A 24,518-nucleotide genomic window follows, 5' to 3' on the forward strand; every position below is an offset into this window, starting at 1 on the left:
GGAATGGTTAAATGTATTACCCACTAAACACAGTTCTTTTCAATTTAAATGATTGCCATATAGTTCTCCAGTTAATAAAGATGGAAATGTTTGATTAACTGAGCAGCTGTTCTTTATTGTTTTGCATTCTCCTCATAGCTTGTAAGCACTGAATTGTGCTATGTAATTTGTATTTTATTCCATTAGTGGATATAAAGATTTACTGATTATTTCTAATAATTAAATTATGCATTTCAACTTAAAAAAAACTCTAAAATTTCTATAATAAGAAAACAAAGGACCCCCTTTTTTTTTTTAATGGGCAAAAGATTTGGACGATTCACTAAAGTAGCTACATGGACGGCAGTTAGGCGTGTGAAAGGAAGCTCAGCATTATCAGTCATTAGGAAAATACAAATTTAAACCATGATAGGATACTACTACCCACCTATGAAAATGGCTATAACTAAATAAACTAAGCAGAGCCAATGCTGGCAAGCATGTGGAGCTACTTAAACTCTCATACGTCACTGGTGGGAATGTAAAACGATCTGTTTGGCAGTTTTTAAAGTGTTAACTATACATCTACCATATGACTCAGCTCTTCAACTCCTAGGTATTTACATAAGATGAATGAACGGAAACAGGTGGATGAAATGTCCAGTAACAGGTGGATGGGTAAACAAGGAATGGTTTGTTCATGCAGTGGAATACAACTTGACAATTAAAAGGAATACAATATTGATACACTCAATAACATTGATGAACCTCAAAATAATGATGTTGCCTTCAAGAGGCCATTCAAAAAGGCGTATGATTCCGTTTAGATAAAATTCAAAAATTCTCGAAAATGCAAAATCATCTACAGCGACAGAAAGATCAGGCAGTGATTGTCTGGGAATTGGCGGGGGTTGGGGGGGCAGGGAGAAGTAAGAGGTGGGGGATTATAAAGGAGCATGAGGAAACTTTCTGGAGTCTGATCTGTTCATTATCTTGATGTGATGGTCTTACAGCTATATACATGCACCCAAACTTATGATATTGTATACTTCTTTACGAGTTCAATTCACTGTATGTCACTTCTACCTCAATAAAATTGTGCCTCTGTTGCCTCAACACAATGGCTACCTCCCAGCTTTGTCATTAGAATCAAATGAGTAGAAACTTTTAGAATGGCTCTTGGCTCGTTAGTAGTGAGGGCTGAAAACGAATTTCTTCTTGGGCTTCCCTGGTGGCGCAGTGGTTGCGAGTCCGCCTGCTGATGCAGGGAACACGGGTTCGTGACCCGGTGCGGGAAGATCCCACATGCCGCGGAGCGGCTGGGCCCGTGAGCCATGGCCGCTGAGCCTGCGCGTCCGGAGCCTGTGCTCCGCAACGGGAGAGGCTACAACAGTGAGAGGCCCGCGTACCGCAAACAAACAAAAAAAACTGTGTTGTTTCTTACTGTTGTTACAAACACGGAGGCTCAGAGGAAAGTTTTAATAAAGGAATTTATTTCTTAGTAAGCAGGCAATATTACCACCTACATAGAAAGCAAAATAATATAGGAATCAAATGACTTGCAAATAAAAGTAAAATTTGTTTCTTAGTTGTCCTGAAATCCGTTTTTTGTACCTTCTTTAAAAAGTGAATTTTTATCTTAAAAAATACAGTAAAAGAAAAATAATCCTATTGACAGCACAGCCAATTTCAGGTGTTAAATAAGGATGCTTGCATGACAATTTCCCCAAATTCCCTATAATTCTCATTTTGCGATGGTTTAAATCCTTTGGAGAATCCTGGGAGATTTTCCCAGGAATACAGGTTTGTGGGAGAGAAAGAACCAAGTAGGTAGTCTTTCTTGGCTCAGACGACATTACTGTTAAACATTAATTACCGAGAACTTATATTTCCTAAGACAAGCTCGTGTCTGAGTGAAAAACCAGTTCCTGCAACCCCAGAAAAAACGTATGCAGCCTAAAGTGGTTTTTACAAAGAGACCTTGGAGGGATGAACAACGTTCTCTCATTGGTTGAAGAGCTTGCCCAGTATGCCCTGTGCACCCTCGGGGTTGGCTGAGGCAGGCCCGTCGCTGGACTGCTCCCTCAAGACTGGCGGAGTCAGGTTCTCCACGCCCGACACTGCTCCCTCGGGATTGGCTAAGGAAGGCTCTCCACACTCACTTCTGCTCCCTCAGGATTGGCTGAGGCAGAGTTTCCAAGAGCCATTCTGCTCTCCTAGGATTGGCTGAGGCAGGCTGTCCACGCGATTCTCCCTCTGGATTGGCTGAGTCTCTGAAGTTCTTCCCGCCTTCTCCCCCGCCGCCATCTTGCTTCCTTCCCCCAGGCCCTCATCAGTCAGCCCGCGGTGGAGCCCAGAGGCCAGCGGGTGGCTCAGCTCTCTGGAGGGAGCGGCAGGACCCCGGGGGTGACTCCCAGCATGCCTCCCCTCAGGTCCCGGCAGTTTTCCCGACCTCTTTTGCTCCCGGGCCCAGGCTGATGTCCTCTTCTTGGCCTGCTCACGAAGCACAGAGGTGGGGGACCCGCAAGCAGGGTCTCCCTAACCGGGCCGAGGCCTTGACCCCTCCCAGTGCCCCTGTGGGTCCAAGTCAAGTCTGGAGGAGCTCACCTCTGCCTCTGATCCTTGACCTTGGACATCAGTGGGACTCCAGCCTGGGGTGATGGAAGATCCTGGTCTCTGGGGTTCGAATTCAGCCTGGGCGTCTGAATTTACCCAGGACTTCACGTGCATGCTTTTCCTTTCAAAACAAAGTTGAATGTTTCCCCCCTAACTTAACCAAGTGCCCTGGGACGAGGTTGCTTTTCTTGTGGCTCTGAATTTCTGCCCTTTCTATGTTCCTCGAGACTCTCCTAAAAATAGGGTCAGTGTCCCTCACAGATACAGAGCCTTTGGGCTGAAATCCAGCTTATTCAGTAAATATGGAGAAAGAGCATTATCGGGATGCTCTAGTCCCCAAGGAGGAGGGCAGAGAGGGAGCTCTGGGAGGGTCCAGGTGGATTTCCTCAGGGAATGAGTGCTTTCTTCCCTCTCCTTAAAGGTGAAGGACGGAAAGTGATAGAGATGCAGCTGTGTCCTTACCCACTTCTGTTCTCACTTTTTAGGTGTAAGAGGAGGGAAGAAGACATCATGAGAATACGGGCTCATGTTTCTTCTTCTGACTCAGTTGGCCTCTTTATTCTGGATGTCTGTCCTTCCTCATGGTCGAAGAGAGATGTGGCCCCTTGGATGGAGCTCCCATAAGTTTGTCTGGCGGCATGGCGGAACCGGTACTTTTGTTAGTGGTACGAATCTGGCGTTATGCTTAAGAGTTGGATTTGAGAGAAATGGTCACAGTTTTATGACCTCTGCAGGTGACTGAACCTCTAAAAGCCTCAGTTTCCCCACATATATAGGGCAGCACATCTACATGATAGGGTTGCTGTGAGGTACACGTGGGAAGAGCTTGGTACAGTGTCTTAGGCTTTGCTGTGACAAATCACTGACCTCAGATTCTGAGTAGCTCAACCCAACAGGCCTTAAGTTCTGTTCTTTTATTTATTTATTTATTTATTTATTTTTGGTTGCGTTAGGTCTTCGTTGCTGCATGCGGGCTTTCTCTAGTTGCATCAAGCGGGGGCTACTCTTCGTTGCAGTGTGTGGGCTTCGCATTGCATTGGATTCTCTTGTTGCAGAGCACGGGCTCTAGGCACGTGGGCTTCCATAGTTGTGGCTCACGGGCTCAGTAATTGTGGCTCACGGGCTTAGTTGTTCCGCAGCATGTGGGATATTCCCGGATCAGGGATAAAACCCATGTCCCCTGCATTGACAGGCGGATTCTTAACCACTGCGCCACCAGGGAAGTCCTGGATATTCCTATTATTTTATTCTTTTCAAATTTTATTTTCAAAAAATATCTTAAATTTTGATGTCTTTTATTTATCACGAGACTTTTAAATATATTTATTGTTCACTTATTGATACATCCTGTCTTTTAATTCCCTTTTCATATCTTAAAGAAGTGACAATAATGTTGATCTTCTCAATGATTTATAAAAGCTGCTAATACATTAAAATTATAAAGTCTTTGTTTCTTATATATGTTATAAAGACCTTTTCTTAGTTTTTCTTTAAACTTAGTTGCAATTTTTAATCTGAAACTGAAATGTGTAACTTTCTAAAATAAAAACAGTTTTTAGTTTAATGGTTTCTCTGTTGTCGTATGTTTTCCCTATTGATTATATATTTCTAAAATTCACTATGCTTTAAGAATTTTCTTTTGAATTTAAAAATGTTGAATCCAGGTAAAACTCATTTATCCTAATGTGTGAACTAGGAGTTTAACACTAATTGTATTTGAGTGCAGTCACTGGTTGAGCTAACATAGTATATTGACTACTCCCCACCAATCCCAAAGGCCCCTTTACCATTTGGTAAAGTGCTAAATACCCTTTCTCCTAGGCCTGTTCTCTAGCTCATGATCCTTTTGAATTTTTTCCTTATGGTAAAAATGTCAGAAAGATGCGTGCCTAACGGTTCAGCACAGTCATCTCTGGGAGAATGTGTGAGATACTTCCCCCCACCCCACTTCACTTGTGTGAATTTTGACTTACCTTCAATTTTCGTGTATTGAATCTTAAATTTTGCACCCCCGTTACTTCTTTTTCTTTCACATTAAAAAAAATTGCTTGGGGAATTCCCTGGCGGTCCAGTGGTAAGGACTCCAAGCTTTCGCTGCGGCGGGGCGGGTTCCATCCCTGGTAGGGGACCTAACATCCCACAAGCCCGGCAGCAATGCCAAAAAAAAAAAAAAAAGAAAAAAAAATTGCTTGGCTGGGCTAATTTGGTTAACTTTTTCATCTGTGTTCTTAAATCTCTCTCTAGCTGGCGGCTGCGAGGAGGCCCGTCATCTCCAGGTAGGGGTGATGGTGATGCAGAGCGGTAGGGGCTAGGGTGCTGTGGGGGTGATGTAGGGGCGGGGGCGTGTAGGGGGAGGGGCAGGTGAGGTCGGACTAGGAGAGGTGGGGATGACGTGGGGAGCGACGGGGTTGTGGGAGTTGGGGCGATGTGGGGGGGGTTGGGGGTGGAGAGGGAAGGGCCCCGCGCAGGCCCCGCCCCACAGTGGGCGGAGCTCGCCGAGGACCTATATCGGCGTCGGGCTCTGTGCGCAGGCGCGCGTAGGTTCTCGGCGGGGCTCCCTGGTGGTCTCGGGGCTGTCTGGGCGCGGCCGCGCGTGGGGCGGGCGGTAGGCCCTGGAGGTCGGCGTCCTGTTCAGCGCGGGCCTCCCGAGGCTGCGAAGAGGGGCGCGGGGCGGAGGCAGAGGCAGCGCCGCCTGGGCCGCGTCCACACTGAATGGAGGGAGACTGGGGGTCCCGAGCGAACGCGCGGGAAGGGCCGCGTTTGTGGGAGAGGCCGCGCTGGCTGCGGGGTCTCCATCCTCGTAATCGCCGAGGCGGCCCGAACGCGGCCCAGAGGACTGAGCGACAGACCCCATCGGGCCTCGCAGCCCGGCGAGGTAAGACTAGCCCCGTGATGCTTCTCGGCGCGGCGTGGCGCGCGTTCCTCGGGCCCGAATACGTAACCGAAGCGTGTGTGCCCGAGGCTTGCGGCGGCGGTGTGCATCCCGGGTTTCCTTAGTTCCCTTAGACTGGTATCCGTCTGGCCCAGCGCTGTCCGGAGCAGCCTCCGGCCGCGACGGAGACGCCCCGCAGCTGTGCCGTCCAGGGGCCGAGGGCACTTAAGCCGCGGCCAGCCCGCCTTTGTCCTCAGCCTCCTCTGCGGTCGTAGAAGTGCGGCCTGAGGTCTCTGGAGCTGCGTGTTCTCAGAGAGGCAGATGTGGCATCCGGATGAAGGTTCCCGCTGAAGTGAATTTGTCCCCTAGGCTCTACTGGAACAGAGCATCTCTACTGAGCCGGAAGGAGGGGGACTCCAGGAACGGGAATCTCACAGGGAAGAACCTCCGCTCCCTCTAGCCTCTGACCCAAGACCCATCGGAGCTTCAGAAGAGAAGCGGAAGAAACCCAGAAAAGGAGCGTATCGCCCGGAGGGCGGAGGCTTGAGTGATTTCACCACCATCAGCTGTGAGTCACTTTGGAAGACAGAAGGGAGCTGGGACTGAGTGTGACATGTGGCGGGAGTGGTGGGATGCTGGGGGATTCCGCAGCTGGGAAGCTTTTATCTTTAACCCCACCCCCAATGGCAACCTCCCCTCCCTTCATTCTCCACCAGTTCTTTCCAGAAGCTGGGCAGCGCTTTTCTGTCGTTCCTGTTCTTAGAGTCAAGAGTAGTAGTTCCCAAACGGTTTGCCAGGATTATCTTTTTTTTTTTTTCATTTGACAGAAGGGAAAAAGCCTGAAAGGGGAAATGACTTGTGAAGAATCAGTAAGAAGCACATAGAAGTCCTGGCATGTGCTGTCCACACGATCGCACGGAAACACATTTCCTCTTAAAAAAATCCTTTTGAGGATGTCCCTGGTGGTCCAGTGGGTAAGACTCCATGCTTCCAATGCAGGGGCCCGGGTTCGATCCCTGATCAGGGAACTAGATCCCGCAACTAAGAAGTCCACATGCTTCAACTAAAGATCCCCTGTGCTGCAATTAAGACCCGGTGCAGCCATAAAAAAAAAAAAAAAGATAAATATTAAAAAAAATCCTTTTGAGAAAAAGCAAGTTAGAAGAAACAGTTTTTCTTTTTAAAAAAACAAGTTTAAGGCACCTGTCCCTTGTTTCAAAACTTTATGAGGATTCTCGGACTCAGGGGGTTAACATCTTGGTAGAAAAACAGTTACGCAAAATCGCCTTTAGGGTTTTTCCCCCTGCTATATGTTTTAATGAAGGCATCATATTTCATATTTTGAGATGCTATCATATGCTTAATAATTCTGCTTTAAATACTTCTGTGTTAGTGAGAGGGGAACATAAATAGTTAAAGGAGTAGGGAACATTGTGGGTTTAAGGAGTCACTAAGGGGCAGGTGTTAACCTTCCTCTCCTTCTCCAGGATTAAAGGTTACCCAGCTGGCGTGTGGAAGTTTTTAGGAAGAGCGTTGAGGAGCTCTCATCATCCTGTTCCTCTTTCCTCCTCTTCCAGGAATGCCTTCCCAGGTTTTGACAGTCTTCCAAGAACAACAGAAAATGAACAAATCCCAGGTGAAGTATTTCTTTTCTCTATTCCCTATTTCATTTTCCAGTGGATTTCATGGCTTTTTTTAGGGTGTTCATATGTTAAGATGGAAAAGTGGAAATAGATAAAAAGCCACCAAAATGGGATTCATCCTATTCTTCCCACCCCTCACCTCATCCTGGGTAGCATCTAGGCTCTACTACCTTTGAGATGTCATCATTTCTTAAACCTGTGTTTTCTGCTTAATTCTTTCTCCCCTTATCAGAGCTTCATCTTCTCTCCCCTGCACTGTTGGAACAGTTTTTTGCTTCTTTCTCCCCGAGGTTAAGTCTGTCCTCCTGAGGAATCTGAAATGCTATTCAGATGATGCCACTTCAGTATGGAAACCACTTGAATAGCTTCTGGCCCTCCAGAGGGGAAAGGCTGAGTTCTTATCATGAAATTAAGGCTGTTGAGAACAGAACCACTTCCTATTTCTCTTTGTTTTATTAAATATTTAAAAAAATTCTCATATTCTACATTTTATTCAACAGTGATTGATTAGTGTGTGAGGTACTGAACTGTGTGCCACAGACTCTGCTCAGAACGATGTAGAGACCTGGTCCCTTTTTGATGGAGTTCACAGTTTAGAGAAGGTGACATTTAAAGAGTAAACATGTAACAGTGGTCTCCAGTGACCCCAAACCTGACATAACTTCCTGAACACATCCGGTTACCACCCATCTGTGCATCTCACTCACGTCTCTGTCCTGCGGGCTGACCTGGGAGCCCTGCTCCACTTCCTTTCCTGAGTCTCCAGTTCATCTCTCAGGAGCTAACTTGGGGGAGATCTCTTCCAGGAAGCCCTTCTCCTCTTTCTTTGTCCCCCTCTGGATTAATTGCCCTTCCCCTCTGTGCTCCACAATGCCCCTGCTGCCCCTGTCACTGCGCTTTGTCCATTGCGTGGAAATTACCTGTTTGTGTCTGTGCTGACAGGCCATTAGCCCTTCAAAGTCCATGTTCATGCCGTGTTCATCTTCATATTTTCCGTTCCTCACCCTGTGCCTTGTTCCTGGTAGGTGCTCATCACGTGTTTGTGGCTGAATAAGCAAATGGTAGGCTTGGGAAGCAAACTCTGCTCTGACTGGATAATCACCCTACCTGAATACAGAGCAGGGCCATCCAGGAGAATTGGGGTCTCCTTTCCCTTCTCTGAATGCTATCTTGGATCATGCAAGGTGGACTATTTTTGTTATTGTTGCTTTTGTAAGAATTCATGTTTGTTTGAGCAGTATTAGGTTTACAACAAAGCTGGGCTGAAGGTACAGAGATTTCCCATATACCACCTGCCCCCAGACACCTACAGCCTTCCCCATTATCAACAATCCCCACCAGACGGTACGCTTGGTAAGTGGATGAACCTACGCTGACACATCATTGTCACCCAAAATCTATAGTTTACATTAGGGTTCACTCTTGGTGTTGTACATTCTGTGGGTTTTGATGAATGTGTCACATGTATTCACCATTATAGTATCATACAGGGTAGTTTCACTGCATTTAAAACTACTCTGTGCGCCACCTGTTCATCCCTCCCTTCCCTCCCTGCCTCCCCTCCCCCCACCAACCACTTCATTGTCTTCATTGTTTTGCCTTTTCCAGAATGTCGTATAGTTGGAATCATACAGTATGTAGCTTTTTCAGATTGGCTTTTTTTGACCTAGTAATATTCATTTAAGATTTCTTCGCTTCTTTTCATGGCTTGATAGCTCATTTTGTTTTAGTGCTGAATAGTATTCCATTGTCTAGATGTACCACAGTTTATCCATTCACCTACTGAAGAACATCTTGGTCGCTTCCAAATTTGGGAAGTTGAGAGTAAGGCTACCATAAGCATCTGTGTGCAGGTTTTTGTGTGGACATAAGTTTTTAACTTCATTGGGTGAATACCAGGGAGCATGATTCCTGGGTTGTACGGTGACAGCATGTTTATCTTTGTAAGCAAACATCAAACTATCTCCCAAAGTAGCTGTGCCATGTTGCATTCCCACCAGCAATGAATGAGAATTCCTGTTGCTCCACATCCTCGCCAGCATTTGGTGGTGTCAGTGTTCTGGATCTTGGGCATTCTAACAGGTGTATAGTGGAATCTCATTGGTGTAATTTGCAGTTCCCTAATGACATGTGATGTGGAGCATCTTTTCATATGCTTATTGTTTGTCATCTGTATATCTTCTTTGGTAAGCAGTCCCTTAAAGTCTTAGGTTGTTTGTTTTCTTATTGTTGAGTTTTAAGAGTTCTTTGTGTATTTTGGATAATAGTCCTTTATCAGATGTGTCTGTTGCAGATATTTTCTCCCAGTTTGTGGCTTGTCTTTCCACTCTCTTGACAGTGTCTTTGACAGAGTGGAAATTTTTCATTTTAATGGAGTACAGCTTATCAGTTATTTCTTTCATGGATCATGCCCTTGGTGCTGTGTCTAAAAAGTGATTGCTAAACTGAAAGTCATCAGATTTTCTCGTGTGTTATCTTCTAAGACTTTTGTAATTTTGTATTTTAGTTAAGTTTGTGATCCATTTTTAGTTAACTTTTGTGATGGGTGTAAAGTCTGTGTTTAGATTATTTTTTTTGCTTGTGGATGTCCAGTTATTCCAGCACCATTTTTTGAAAAGACTGTCTTTGCTCCATTGTATTGTCTTTGTTCCTTTGTCAAAGATCAGTTGACTACATGTATGTGGGTCTATTTCTTGGATCTCCAGTTTGTTTCATTGATCTATTTGTCTATTCTTTCACTGTCTTGATTACTGTAGCTTTACAGTAAGGCTTTAAGTCAGGTAGTGTCCGTCCTCCAACCTTGTTCCTCTCTTTCAATATTGTTTGGCTATTCTGGGTCATTTGCCTTTTTAAAAGTTTAGAACCAGTTTGTTGATATCCACAAAATAGTTGACTGGGATTTTGAGATTTCATTGAATCTGTAGATCAGGTTTGGAAGAACTGACATCATGGTAACATTGAGTCTTCCTGTCCACAAACATGTAATATCTCTCCATTTATTTAGTTCCTCTATTTCTTTCGTCAGAGTTTTACAGTTTTCCTCATATACATCTTGTATGTATTTTGTTAGATTTATACATAAGTATTTCATTTGGGGGGTGAGTGAATGTAAATGATACTGTTTTTAATTTCAAATTCCACTTGTTCATTGATGTTATATAGAAAAATGATTGAGTTTTATATATTAACCTTGTGCCCTGCAAAGTTGCTATAATCGCTTAGTAGTTTCAGGACTTTTTTGTTGATTCTTTCAGATTTTCTACATAGACGATTTTGTCATCTGACAATAAAGACAGTTTTATTTCTTCCTTCCTAATCAGTATACCTTTTGTTTCCTTTTCTTGTCTTGTTGCGTTAGCCAGGACTTCCAGTACAGTGTTGAAAAGGAGTGGTGAAAGGGGACATCCTTGCCTTGTTCCTTATATTAGTGGGAAAGCTGCTAGTTTCTCACCATTATGTATGATGTTATCTGTAGGCTTTTGTAGATTTCTTTATCAAGTTGAGGAAGTTCCTCTTTGTTCCTGGTTTGCTGAGAGTTTATTTATTTTGGCTGTGTTGGGTCTTCATTGCTGTGTGTGGGCTTTCTCTAGGTGTGGCTAGCAGGGGCTACTCTTCATTGTGGTGCGTGGGCTTCTCACTGCGGTGGCTTCTCTTGTTGCGGAGCATGGGCTCTAGGTGCACAGGCTTCAGTAGTTGCAGCATGCAGGCTCAGTAGTTGCGGCACACTGGCCCTAGAGTGCACAGACTTCTGTAGTTGAGGCGCATGGGCTCAGTAGTTGCGGTGTGTGGGTTCTAGGGTGCGTGGGCTTCAGTAGTTATGGTGCATGGGCTCCAGTAGTTGTGGCACGTGGGCTCTAGAGCGCAGGCTTAGTAGTTGTGGTGCACAGGCTTAGTTGGTCCGCGGCATGTGGGATCTTCCCGGACCAGGGTTTGAACCCATGTCCCCTACGTTGGCAAACGGATTCTTTTTTTTTTTTTTTTTTGCGGTACGTGGGCCTCTCAGTGTTGTGGCCTATCCCATTGTGGTGTGTATTTCTTTTTATATTTTGTGAAGGATTTTTGCATCTATATTCATGAGAGATATTTTTCTGTGGTTTTCTTATCTTGTAATGTCTTTGTCTTGAGACAAAGAGGTAGGAACTATTCCCTATTTCTGTCTTCTGAAAGAGATTGTAGATATTTAGTATAATTTCTTTCATAAGTGTTTGGTAGAATTTATGAGTGAACCCATCTAGGCTTGGTTCTTTTTGTTTTGGAAGGTTATTAATTATTGACTCAATTTAAAAATACAGCCTTATTTAGATTGTGTATTTGTTCTTGTGTGAGTTGGGTAGATTGTGACTTTGAACAGATTGGTCCACTTCATCATTGTCAAATTTGTGGGCAGAGAGTTACTCATTATATTTCTTTATTATTTTAATGTCAATGGGATCTGTAGTTATATCCCCACTTTCATTTCTGATATTAGTAATTTGTGTTTTCTCTTTTTCTTAGTCTAGCTAGAGGTTTATTAATTTTATTGATCTTTTCAAAGAATCGGCTTTTGGTTTCATTGATTTTTCTCCATTGATTTCCTATTTTCAATTTCTTTTGAAATTTCATTTTGATTCTACTCCAGTTTCTATTATTTCTTTTCTTCTGCTTACTTTTGTTTTAATTTGTTCTTCATATAGTTTTCTAAGGTGGAATCTTAGATGACTGATTTTATTTATTTGTTGTGGTACACGGGCCTCTCACTGTTGTGGCCTCTCCCACTGCAGAGCACAGGCTCCGGACACGCAGGCTTAGTGGCCATGGCTCACGGGCCCAGCCGCTCCACGGCATGTGGGATCCTCCCGGACTGGGGCATGAACCCGTGTCCCTTGCATCAGCAGGTGGACTCCCAACCACTGCGCCACCAGGGAAGCCCAGATGACTAATTTTAGATCTTTCTTTTTTCTAAATATATGCACTCAATGCTATAAATTTAGTATTGATTTTGCTGCATCACACAATAAATTGTGTTTTAATTTTCATTTAGTTCAAAATATTTTAAAATTTCTTTTGAGATTTCTTCTTTCACCCATGTGTTACTTAGAAATGTGTTGTTTAATCTTGTATTTTAGAGTTTTTCAGCTACCTTTCTGTTACTGATTTATAGTTTAATTCCATTGTGGTCTGAGAGGTTAGACACTGTATGATTTCTGTTCTTTTAAATTTATTAAGGTGTGTTTTATGGCCCAGAATGTGGTCTATCTTGGTGAATATTCCATGTGAATTTGAGAAGAATGTGTATTGTGCTTTTGTTGGATGAAGCAGTCTATAGATGTCAATTAGAGCCAATTGACTGATGGTGTTGTTGAGTTCAACTCAGGCAAACCTCAGAGATATTGTGGGTTTGGTTCCAGACCATCCTAGTAAAGCGAATATCATAATGAAATGGGTCACACAAATTTTTCGGTTTTCCAGTGCCTATAAAAATTATGTTTACAGGGCTTCCCTGGTGGCACAGTGGTTGAGAGTCTGCCTGCTGATGCAGGGGACACGGGTTCGTGCCCTGGTCCGGGAAGATCCCACATGCCGCGGAGCGGCTAGGCCCGTGAGCCATGGCCGCTAAGCCTGAGTGTCCAGAGCCTGTGCTCTGCAACGGGAGAGGCCACAACAGTGAGAGGCCCGAGTACCGCAAAAAAACCAAAAAAACATTATGTTTACACTGTACTGTAGTCTGTTAAGTGTGCAGTAACATGCCTAAAAAAATGCACATAACTTAATTTAAAAAGTGATGCTGTTAGAAAAATGATGGCAGTAGACTTGCTCGATGCAGGGTTGCCACAAACCTTCAACTTGTATTAAAAAAAAAAAAGGCAGTATCTGTGAAGCACAGTAAAATGAGGTTTGTCTTTGTGTCTTTACTGATTTTCTGCCCACTGTTTGTGATAGAGCTGTGTTGAAGTCTCCAACATTAGATTCCATCTGTTTCTCCTCGTAGTTCTATCACTTTTTGCCGATGTATTTGACACTTTGTTGTTAGGTGCATACATGTTAAGGATTGTTACCTCTTCTTGGAGATTTGACCCCTTTATCATTATGAATGACTTTCTTTATCCTTGATAACTTTTCTTACTTTGAAGTCTGCTATGTCTGAAAATAATATCGCCACTCCACTCCTGCTTTCTTTTGATTAGTATTATCATGGTGTGTCTTTCTCCATCCATGTACATGGTGGGGAGGGGTGTTCAAACTCTTATCTTTAATGGAGTTCCCCCCACTCCCCCAGTTTTTTTGTTGTGGTAAAATACACATATAAAATTTATCATTTTTAGATAGCTAATAAGGACCTACTGTATAGCACAGGGAACTCTACTCAATACTCTGTAATGGTCTACGTAGGAAAAGAATCTAAAAAAGAGTGGATACATGTATATGTATAATTGATACACTTTGCTATACACCTGAAACTAACACAACATTGTAAATCAACTATACTCCAAAAAATAAAAAAAAATCACTTTAACCATTTTAAGCATTCAGTAGTGTTAAATAAGTACATTTATAATGTTGTGCAACCGTCACTACCACCCATCCACATGACTCTTTATCTTATAAAGTTAAAACTCTGTACCCATTAAACGATAACTTCACATTCCTTCCTCCTCCTAGCCCCTGGCAACCATCATTATATTCTCTGCCTCTGTGATTTTGACTATTCTAAGTACCTCATATAAATGGTTTTATGTAGTATTTGTCCTTTTGTGCTTGTCTTATTTCACTTAGCATAATGTCCTCAAGGTTCATCCATGTTGTAGCATATGTGAAAATTTCCTTCCTTTCTATTGTATATACATATCACATTTGCTTATTTATTCGTCAGTGAACACTTGGGTTGCTTTCACATTTTAGTTAATGTGAGTAATGCTGCTATGGACATGGGTGTATAGATATTTCTTTTTTTTAAAAAATTTATTTATTTATTTATTTATTTTTGGCTGTGTTGGGTCTTCGTTTGTGTGTGTGGGCTTTCTCTAGTTGTGGCAAGCGGGGGCCACTCTTCATCGCGGTGTGCGGGCCTGTCACTGTCGCAGCTTCTATTGTTGTGGAGCACAAGCTCCAGACGCGCAGGCTCAGTAGTTGTGGCTCACAGGCCTAGTTGCTCTGCGGCACGTGGGATCTTCCCAGACCAGGGCTCGAAGCCGTGTCCTCTGCATTGGCAGGCAGATTCTCAACCACTGCGCCACCAGGGAAGCCCCAGATATTTCTTTAAGATCCTGCTTTCTGTTCTTTTGGGTATATACCCAGAAGTGGAATTGCTTGGTCATATGGTAATTCCGTTTTTAATTTTTTAAGGAACTGCCACACCCTTTTCTGTAACAGCTGTACTGTTTCACATCCCCACCAACAGTGCACAAGAGTTCCCATGGCTACACATCCTCTCCAGCAGTTGTTATTTTGTAGTGGTTGTTGTGTTTTGTTGTGCTTTTTGTTTTCATAGTAGCCGTCCTAATGGGTGTGAGGTGATATTTCATTGTAGTTTTAATTCACATTCCACTAATGATCAGTGATATTGAGCATCTTTTCATGTGCTTATTGGCTATTTGTGTATTCTCTTTGGAGCAATGTCCAGGTCCTTTGTCCATTTTGAATTGGATGTTCGGGGAGTTTTTGGTGTTTAAGGGGTTCTTTATATATTCTGGATATTAATCCCTTAACAGACATAATGATTTGCAGATATTTACTCCCATTCTGTGGGTTGCATTTTACTCTGTTGATAGTGTCTTTTTTTTTTTTTTTTTTGCGGTACACAGGCCTCTCACTGTTGTGGCCTCTCCCATTGCGGAGCACAGGCTCTGGATGCACAGGCTCAGCGGCCATGGCTCACAGGCCCAGCCGCTCTGTGGCATGTGGGATCTTCCCGGACCTGGGCACGAACCCGTGTCCCCTGCATCGGCAGGCGGACTCTCAACCACTGCGCCACCAGGGAAGCCCTGATAGTGTCTTTTGATGCAGAACATTTTTAGTTTTCAGGGAGTCCAGTTTGTCTGTTTTTTCTTTTGTTCCCTGTGCCTTTGGTGTCATATCCAAGAAATCATAGCCAGTTACTGAGTCATGAAGCGTTTGCCCTGTTTTCTTCTAAAAGTTTTATAGTTTTAAGTCTTACATTTAGGTCTTTGATCCATTTTGAGTTAATTTTTTTATTTGAGGTTAAGTAAAGATCCAACTTTATTATTCTGCATGTGGATATTCAGTATTCCCAGTACCATTTGCTGAAATGACTATCTTTTCCCCATTGGGTGGTCTTGACAACCTTGTCAAAAAGCATTTGAGCATAAATTTGAGGGTTTATTTCTGGGCTCTCTATTTTATTCCTTTTGTCTGTTTATTTTTATGCCAGTACCACACCATTTTTAGTACTGTAGCTTTGTAGTATTATAAGGGATATTGGTCTGTAGTTTTCTTGCAACATCTATGTCTGGTTTTGTTATAAGGGTGATGCTGGCCTCATAGAATGAGTTAGGAAGCGTTCGCTCTTCTTCAATTTTTTGGAAAAGTTTGAGAAGGATTTGTATTAGCTCTACTTTCTTTCTTTGGCTGTGCTGCACAGCATGTGGAATCTTTGTTCCCTGACCAGGGATCAAACCCATGCCCCCTGCAGTGGAAGCGTGGAGTCTTAACCACTGGACTGCCAGGGAAGTCCCAGTATTAGCTTTTCTTTCTTTCTTTCTTTTTTTGCGGTACGCGGGCCTCTCACTGTTGTGGCCGCTCCCGTTGCGGAACAGAGGCTCCGGGCATGCAGGCCTAGTGACCATGGCTCATGGGCCTAGCCGCTCCGCGGCATGTGGGATCTTCCCGGATCGGGGCACGAACCCGTATCCCCTGCATCGGCAGGCAGACTCTCAACCACTGCGCCACCAGGGAAGCCCAGCTTTTCTTTAAATGTTTGGTAAAATGAACCAGTGAAGCCATGGTCCAGGACTTTTGTTTGTCGGGATGTTTTTGGTTACTGACCCAATTTCCACACTAGTTATAGGTGTATTCAGTGTGCCTATTTTCTTGATGATTTAGTCTTGGTAGATTTTATGTGTCTAAAAATTTTTCCATTTCATCTTGGTAATCCAATTTATTGTACAGTTGTTCATAGTACTCTCCCATAATCCTTTTTACTTCAGCAGAATCGGTAGTAACGTTCATATCTTCATTTCTGATTTTAGTAATTTGAGTCTTTCCTTTTTTTTCTTATTCCATCTAGGTAAAAGTTTGTCAAATTTGTTCATCTTTTTTAAAAAACAGTTTTTGGTTTCATTTTCTCTGTTTTTCTGTTTTCTATTTTGTTTACATCTGCTCTAATCTTTATTATTTTCTTCTTTCTGCTAGCTTTGGGTTTAATTTGTTCTTTTTCTAGTTCCTTAAATTGTAATGTTTGGTTGTTGATTTGAGATCTTCCTTGCTGCTGTTTAATGTAAACGTTACAGCTACCATGGTGATTGCATGTGTGTCTTCACCAGCTCCTCATTTCTTCAGTGGTCACACCTCCCACCTGTGGAGGCACAAGATATCCCAGTGCTTTCTTCTCCATTGGGAGGAAAACAGGTTGATTACATTTAAACTTTTAATGAGGAAAAAAAAGATAAATTAAGCTTATTATCATGTGGATTAGCAGAATGTATATAGTACTTATTAAAAATAAATAAATTGGGGGTGTTCAAAACTTTACTGCCAGGATGGTGATGAAGTATTTTGGAGACCACTCAGCTACACGGATGAGTCCAGAATTACTGCACAATGTGCTGCTGAACACCTTTGCAGTTCTTCCTCTTCTCATGGCCCTGCCCTGTTCCCCTGTTCCTGTCATACTGCTGTGTTTTTCATACCTCTTTGACTTTGTGTATGTGCTTGCACCACATTAATGAAGATCTGCTATTGTGAATCCCGACCTGACAATACAAAATAGTCATATCTCCTACATTATATAACACTGATTCTAGCATAGCTCTAATAATACCTTATTACACGATAAGTATTCATAGGTATGATTTTTCTCCTTACCAAGATTTAAGCTTCTTAAAGGCCAAATAAAAATGATTGATTTAGGGGCTTCCCTGGTGGCACAGTGGTTGAGAGTCTGCCTGCCGATGCAGGGGACACAGGTTCGTGACCCGGTCCGGGAAGATCCCACATGCCGGGGAGCGGCTGGGCCTGTGGGCCATGGCCACTGAGCCTGTGCGTCCGGAGCCTGTGCTCTGCAATGGGAGAGGCCACAATAGTGAGAGGCCCGCGTACCGCAAACAAAGAAAAACAAAAAAGATTGATTTAGGTCAATATTCTTGGCAAGCTAGGATAGTTTCAGACACATGGTAGAAACTTCAGTTTTTTTTGTTTGAATTAATAAGTTAATCTACAATCTGGATTTTCCTATTATGATATCACTTTATCCCACAAAGTAAACCACAAAACAAGGTATAGAATAGGCAGCCTATATAATATTTATGGTAAGCTCTCAAAATCAACATGTTAAGAATTATTTCCCATCTCTCTCACATCACCCAATACTGATCTCTTTGGCTTGAACAGAAGTGTGCTGGCCAGGGATCCGTGTCATTCAAGGACGTGCCTGTGGACTTCACCTGGGATGAGTGGCTACAGCTGACCTGCATGCAGAGGACCCTGTACCGGGATGTGATGCTGGTCTGCGTGGCTGAGGCGTCTTCCCTGTGTAGCGCCTCAGCGTGTGCATTGTTTCTTAGCCGCCAAAGCTTACGAGCCCTTGGTGGAGCTTTATGATATCTGCACACCTCATGGGTCAGAAATGAGTGCTGCTATTGAGCACAGAAAGAAGGCTTCTGTTCTCACGTCCCTAAATAAAGGTTCAAATGGGCACCATTATCATGTGATTCCTGAACCGGCACCTTCATTGTCCTTCAGGGCCCCCGATGTCCAAGCAACTTGTCTGAAGTCTTAACCCTGTATCTCACTCACAGGGTACTGCGTCAGCAAACCAGAGGTGATCTTCAAGCTAGAGCAAGGAGAAGAACCATGGCCATTAGAGAGAGCATTTCCATGCCGGAGTGATCCAGGTGAGTTAGTCATTATCAGGTGAAAAAAAAGAAGCCACTGGAAAAGCAGACCCAGATGGATTGGTCCAGAAGTTGAGACCTTTGGTGTCTGTCTCAGTACTTCTATGTAGGGGCTTCAGACCTTGGGAAGTAACTGAATGGCGAGCCAGCCTGCCTCAGATAACCTGAACCACATTTCCGTCCACCACTCTTAAGTACCAGCGCTTTCCTCTGGCCTGACTTTTAGGGAAGGTGACCATTCTGTGCCCAGTGTTGACCCCCTGCCTGCCTCCTGAACTTTGTTCTTGGTTTCTCCTTTCTAGTATTCATCTTCTCTCCATTTTCATGGACTATTTTCTTTTCAGTTTTCCCCGCAGGCATTTATTAATTCTTTCTGCAGATATTTTTACTCTGTGCCACCCTCGCTCCTGGTGTCGGGGATACACCAATGAACAAACACTGTTCCTGAGCTCCTATAGCTTACAAGCTAGCAGGAGGAGGAGACGTGAATAAATAAGTTTACACATCCAGTGGTGACGAGAATGGTGAAAAGAACTAAAACAGGAGATAGAGAGCGGGGTGTGCTCTTGTAAAAGGTGGTTGGAGAATGCCTTTCTGATGATGTCAGCATTAGAGCAGATAAAGAAGTAAGGAGGTGAGTCATGTGGATCCTGGGGGTTCCAGGCGAAGGAACAGCCACAGGGCCAAGTTCCTGCGGCAGGAGTTTGTTGGAAGTGCTCTGAGGAAAACAGGGAGGCCGGAGTGGTGGCAGGGGAGCACCTGAGAGGGATGCTGGTGGGAGGTGACATCAGACAGGTAGCCAGGGGCCAAATGATGTGTTACAGGACACGGCAAGGGCTTTGACTTCATTTGGGGTGAGTTGTGTAGCTATTACTGGATTTCTGCAAAAGAGTATGTTTTAAAAGAATTTCTTTGCTACTATGCAGAGGAAATTGGGGACGGGGACAAGGGTGGTGGACAAAGTAAAAGCATAAAGACAGTGTGAAATGCTGGCTCCTGAAATACTGACCACCACCATTGTGAAGGCAAATCTTAATTTATTGCTCACCCTGACAGTCTTCGTAGCATCTTGGAAAAGAGTGAACAAAGGTTATTTATGAGATTTGAGGGTATAGTTTAAAGTATATTTTTTTAATTCAGGGGCTTAATAACCTTTGGGTAAGAATTATGATTTAACAGTTTAGGATTTGTGGACAGGTCTTGGAGAATAAGTAGTATAGTATCTATGGGAAAGGTGAGAAGTTTGTTTAAAAGGGTTTTGAGGAAGCTTCTGAAATGAACAGTAAGATCATTTGCAACTTTTATTTTCCTGGGCATGAGTTTCATGGGGCAGGAAAGTCTGCCGGTAACACAGTAGAACAGTAGTCATGGTAATGCAGAGAGTAAGCTGTGTGGGTGTTGACGGTTTCAGCTCTCGACAGCAAAGAGGTGTTTGCAGTGGCTCAGATGTGAAGTGAGGGAGGGGGTAGACGTGATGAAATGTGGCTCCACGTTGGGAGAGTAGGATTTGCTGTTGGGTAGGATGTGGAGTGAGAGAACGGGGTGGGGAGCCGAGGATGACCTCAGTATTTAGTCTGAGCAACCTGCTGGGGTGGGAAGTGTTCACTGAGATGGGAAAAGTGGGGAGGAGCAGTTCGGGGCAAATTTTTTAAGAAGTGACTTTGAGAAGCGTCAGTGACTTGAGATGATTATTCAAATTTAGATGTTGATAAGGCCCTTGGACATACAGATCTGGAGTTGGAGAACAGACAGGAGTGCAGATTAAATTTGAAAGTCATGAGTTGAAAGGTGGTATGCAGACATAACTGGGCCTTGGGCAGTGGATGTGGATAGACAGGAAAAGAGGCTGCAACCCACAGCCTTACAACACGTAGGAGTCACAAGCGTAACAGAGAAGAAAACCCAGAGAGATGTCTGGAGGGCAAGAAAGGTGCTTGTCAAGAAGGACACAATGAATTTCTAGTTTGAAATTGGAAATATGAAGTCAGCGTTTTCCCCCTTTGTTCCTGTAAACCGTCTAAAACCAACTAGGAGATTGAGAAATGAGTTGCAGACTGGTATTTTGTATAAATCTGAGAAATAGCTAAACTTGAAACCATGACATAAAGGGAAGAACTGTTGAAAGCAATAAAAAATCAAGCTGGGTACAGGCACCTGGAATTGGAACCAGAGAGAGACCTCCAGGGCTGCTGACCTCAGAAAGAAATGCAAGGTGACTAACCCTTGGTAAAACATCAGGAAGGGATTGAACAAGATTGTGGCAGGAACTTCCTTGTTACCTGCTTTGGTTCTGAGAAGCAGAGAAGTGGGATTCAGGGTGGAATCACACACATAACCCTTAACTGTGTAAAGTATTGGTCTTTGTAGCATTTGGGGGATAAACGAGACTTTGCACGTGAAAATGCCCATAGGTTTTCAGAGAGAAATAAAAAATAATCAAATACAATGTTAAGTCCTTGGTCCTAAGCAGCCAGTGCAGGATGCATGGATGTTTTCCTAAGAAAAAAAAAAGGGAGAAAGAGAAAAAAAGAAAAGGCAAAAAAAAAAAAATTAGTAAGTGAAGAACAAGCACCTGAAAAATATTGTCATAGAAGAGAGAAATATTGTGACCAAGTATCTCACTATTAATGTTTCACAGCTTAATGAAGCAATTGCTTTTATGATTCAAAAACACAAGGAACCATATATAAGCACTGAGGGGAGAGATGAAGAGACACAGGAGATTGTCTGAAAGCTTCCAGTGCTCAGGAATGAACTGGAAGAAGAAACATCCTGACAGTAAAATGTGTAGAATTGGAAGGAGCACAAAGAGCTGAAAACATAGTGAGGGGCCTGGAAGAGAGGAGCACAGGAAGTGAGCAGATGGAATGGGAATCGGGGCACAGTTAAAAGGGTCACATGTGGAAGACTGGAAAAGGAGGTTCAGCATGCACACCATCCAGTCCCCCATGTGGAAAGCCAGAGATAATTGAATAGAACAAATACTTAGAGATACATTTCAAAGAAGCTTCCTGGTACGAAAGAAGACTGGAGTCTACATGAAAAGGACTAACTTACGGGAAACTAACTCAGAACTGTCACCACCATGGTGTATCCTAGGGAAGTTACTAGATTTTTAAAGAAAGAAAGGTTCTTTTTGGTCTGCAAAACCAAAGAATTAAGTCATTTAAAACTTTGTTGAGGAATATTGACTAATTGTATATATTTAAAACGTACAGTGTGACGATTTGATGTACATATATTGTAGAATGGTTACCAAGATTAAGATAATTAACACATCCATCACCTTACGTAGTTAACAGGTAATTTGTATGTGTGGTTTTTTTTGGGGGGGTGAGAATGATTCAGATATATTTGCAACAGCGTTCAAGGGTACAATACCATATTATTAACTATAGTCACCATGCTCTACATTAGATCCCCAGCACTTGAATTAAGTCTTTTTTCTTTTAAATTCTGGCTGTGCTCCTCGGCTTGCAGGATCTCAGTTCCCTGGCCAGGGTTTGAACCTGGGCCACAACAGCAAAAGCACTGAATCCTAACCACTAGGCCACCAGGGAACTCCCCAGTCATTTTTAAGGGGGAGAAAAAAAATCAAGGTGATCTCAGACGTCCATAATAACATTCAGTGCTTTTAAAAGCAGTGGAGAAAGAATTACAAAATCCTTAAGAACTAAAAGTAAATCCCAATAATTTTATATGTAGACAAAATGCTATTCAGCTAAAGTAACAACAGTAAGTTTGAACATGCAAGAATGCAGGGAAATATTGTTTTCGTGAGTTCTTTGTAAAGAATTTTCTAGAACATGAACTTTAATCAAGAAATGGTAAAGTATAAAATAGCAGAAGATTGTTTTTGAGTGCTACTTAAGTGAGAACTAAGTCTAAAATTGAAGTGGGGATTGATTATCAGGATAGAGTTAAAACTTAAAGGACTTAAGATTTTAGGATTATTAGATATAAAATTTTAAAATTTGTGTGGAATAGCCACGTCCCAAAATAAACAAAGCAGTTTAGAAGGCTAAGAAAAACTACGGGGAGCTTGCCCTTTCAAATTCAGTGCTAGCTATTGGCTGTAGTGTGATATTAATGTAAGAATAAACAGATCAGGGGGCTTCCCTGGTGGCGCAGTGGTTGAGAATCTGCCTGCTAATGCAGGGGACACAGGTTCGTGCCCTGGTCTGGGAGGATCCCACATGCCGCGGAGCAACTAAGCCCGTGAGCCACACTACTGAGCCTGCGCGTCTGGAGCCTGTGCTCCACAACAAGAGAGGCTGTGATAGTGAGAGGTCCGCGCACTGCGATGAAGAGTGTCCCCCACTTGCCAAACTAGAGAAAGCCCTTGCACAGAAACGAAGACCCAACACAGCCAAAAATAAATAAATTAAAAAGAAAAAATCAGAACATTTCCCAGCTGTGGTCAGAGGAAGTCCTGACTACTGAATAAAGGCACAGAGAGATGCAACATTGGTGCCTTTGAAGATGGGAGAATGAGGCTAAGAGCCAGGGAAGGCAGGGCTTAAAAAAAAAAAGAAAGAATAATAAACGGATCAGAAGATTCCAGAACTAGCTCCACGCATATGGAAATCAGATATGTGAGAAACAGACAAAGGGGATGTAATTCAATAAGTGCTGTTGAGAAAATTATTCATATGGAGAAAACATTTATCTTTTACCATTATACAGAAATCAATTTAAAAGTAAAATATATAAAACTTCTAGAAGAAAGTATAGTGGAATATGTTTATAACTATATAAAAGGGGAATATATGTACGCTCTTGATATATATGTATCATCATCTATGTACAATCCTTAGGGTTCTCAAACAGCACAAAAATACTGTTTTAGAAGAAAAAATAGATTACATTAAGAACATTCACTCATTACAAAACACCATAAAAATTCAAAATTCATGGCATAGAGTGAGAGAAGTTATTTGTAACATATATAACCAGCAAAGGCTTAATATCCAAAATACATTCATGGCTTTTCTCAAACAGAAATTTAAATAAGACATTATACGTTATTCATTTTACTTAATTTCTGCTTCCTCCCACTGGAATGTAAACTTCATGAGAACAGGGTTTGTTTTCTTTCATGTCTGTGTTTCCACTGTCTAGGATAGTGCCAGCCACAGTTTAGCATTCAATAAAAGTTTGTTGAATAATGAACTTCTACAATTCATAAGAAAAAGTCAAACAACCCAACAGAGAGTGGACAAAAGACATATATGAAAAGGAAACACAAGTGGGAAACAAAAACACAAATGATAAATGAGAATATCTACAACTTCATTCGTAATAAGAGAAGTAAAAAGTATGACAGTGAGATAGCATTTTCTGTGCTCAAATTTGGCAAAAATTAAGACGTCTTTCAATAGCAAACAGTTTTGATCACATGATCACTCTGCTGGGAAGTTTGTCAAGAACTAGGTCTTACAATGTCCCTTCCCTGTACCTCATCTGTTCCTAAGAGTTAAGGTTTTCACTTTACCCAGTGACTGAAAAATTCCCACGTCCTCTATCTCCGCCTCGTCTGCCCTCTACTCTCTGCTTTACCTGAGGTGTTCTAGTCTTTTCATTGTCAGTGTGGCAGAAATTAACCCTAAAATCATTTCTTCCAAATTGTAAATCTTCTCACGTTCCTTATTTCCACTTACTTGGGTTCTAATCCTTTTCTTCTTCCGTATCTGACAACCATGAAAAGTACCTGTAATACTGATCTGTCCATAGTTCCTCTTATTTTTAATTTTCTTTTGAAAACTGTCTTCTATAGCTTTTATTCTTACCTTCCAGTGACCTTACTTAAAACCAGAACCTTATCCTCTGATGCCTTATTTCATTCCTAACTGTAAGTATATACTTTTAAATCTAAAGCATCTGTTTCGTCTTGTTGCTGGCCTTATATAATCCTAGGGTTGTCCTCTATTACTTAAGATACCTTTTCTTAAACATATCAGTCCATATTCATCCTTTTTTGTTGATGTTACTCAAAAACTCATGGTAAGTTCCATATGATCCTCCTTCTAAATACTGCTCATACATCTTACCCACATCTGCACCTCTTCTTGAGGTTTGCCTGTCCAGATCCTTAAGAAAGGGCTTAGGACTGTGCCTGGCATGTAGTTAATGCTTGTTGTGCGTATTTTACACTTAGTTTATGTTTGAGCTCAAGTACTCACCTCTGTTTTGAAGTGCTTCTTACTCTCTCCCCTCTTAGAATTCCCATTTCACTTAGCAGCTGAGCCATAAGGAATTCAGACCTCATCATATACTGTGACACCTGAGAGCATCTGGTTATTGCTGAGGCCTTTGTCCCCATCTGGGGGGCGTCTTTTTTTTTTTTTAACTCTTCCTTAA

At 42.6% G+C, this 24,518-nt stretch overlaps 1 protein-coding gene, 1 long non-coding RNA gene and 1 other non-coding gene across 5 annotated transcripts in view; 1 reads left to right on the plus strand and 2 right to left on the minus strand.

Moving 5' to 3' along the window:
- The first annotated feature begins 5,079 nt into the window (after window positions 1-5,079).
- Window positions 5,080-22,724, plus strand: LOC117201000 (uncharacterized). Of its 2 annotated transcripts, XR_004482898.2 has the most exons (6): window positions 5,080-5,470; window positions 5,837-6,035; window positions 6,295-6,441; window positions 6,955-7,103; window positions 7,343-8,294; window positions 17,656-22,724. It is a non-coding gene; the product is annotated as an uncharacterized LOC117201000 (long non-coding RNA). The 2 variants fall into 2 exon arrangements; XR_004482894.2 differs by lacking the exon at window positions 7,343-8,294 and having other exon boundaries at window positions 5,089-5,470.
- Window positions 17,545-24,518, minus strand: part of ZNF12 (zinc finger protein 12) — a 91,202-nt gene continuing 84,228 nt past the window's right edge. For both annotated transcript variants that reach the window (XM_049699471.1, XM_049699472.1), the window contains exon 8: window positions 17,545-18,097. In XM_049699471.1, coding sequence (XP_049555428.1) covers window positions 18,093-18,097 — 5 coding nt within the window. In that variant the 3' untranslated portion in view covers window positions 17,545-18,092. The remainder of the gene's footprint in view (window positions 18,098-24,518) is intronic.
- TRNAK-UUU (transfer RNA lysine (anticodon UUU)) lies at window positions 21,647-21,718 on the minus strand. The gene has a single exon. It is a non-coding gene; the product is annotated as a tRNA-Lys (tRNA).

The sequence above is a fragment of the Orcinus orca genome, chromosome 16 (genome assembly GCF_937001465.1).
Source record: "Orcinus orca chromosome 16, mOrcOrc1.1, whole genome shotgun sequence".
NCBI classification, from domain to species: domain Eukaryota; kingdom Metazoa; phylum Chordata; class Mammalia; order Artiodactyla; family Delphinidae; genus Orcinus; species Orcinus orca.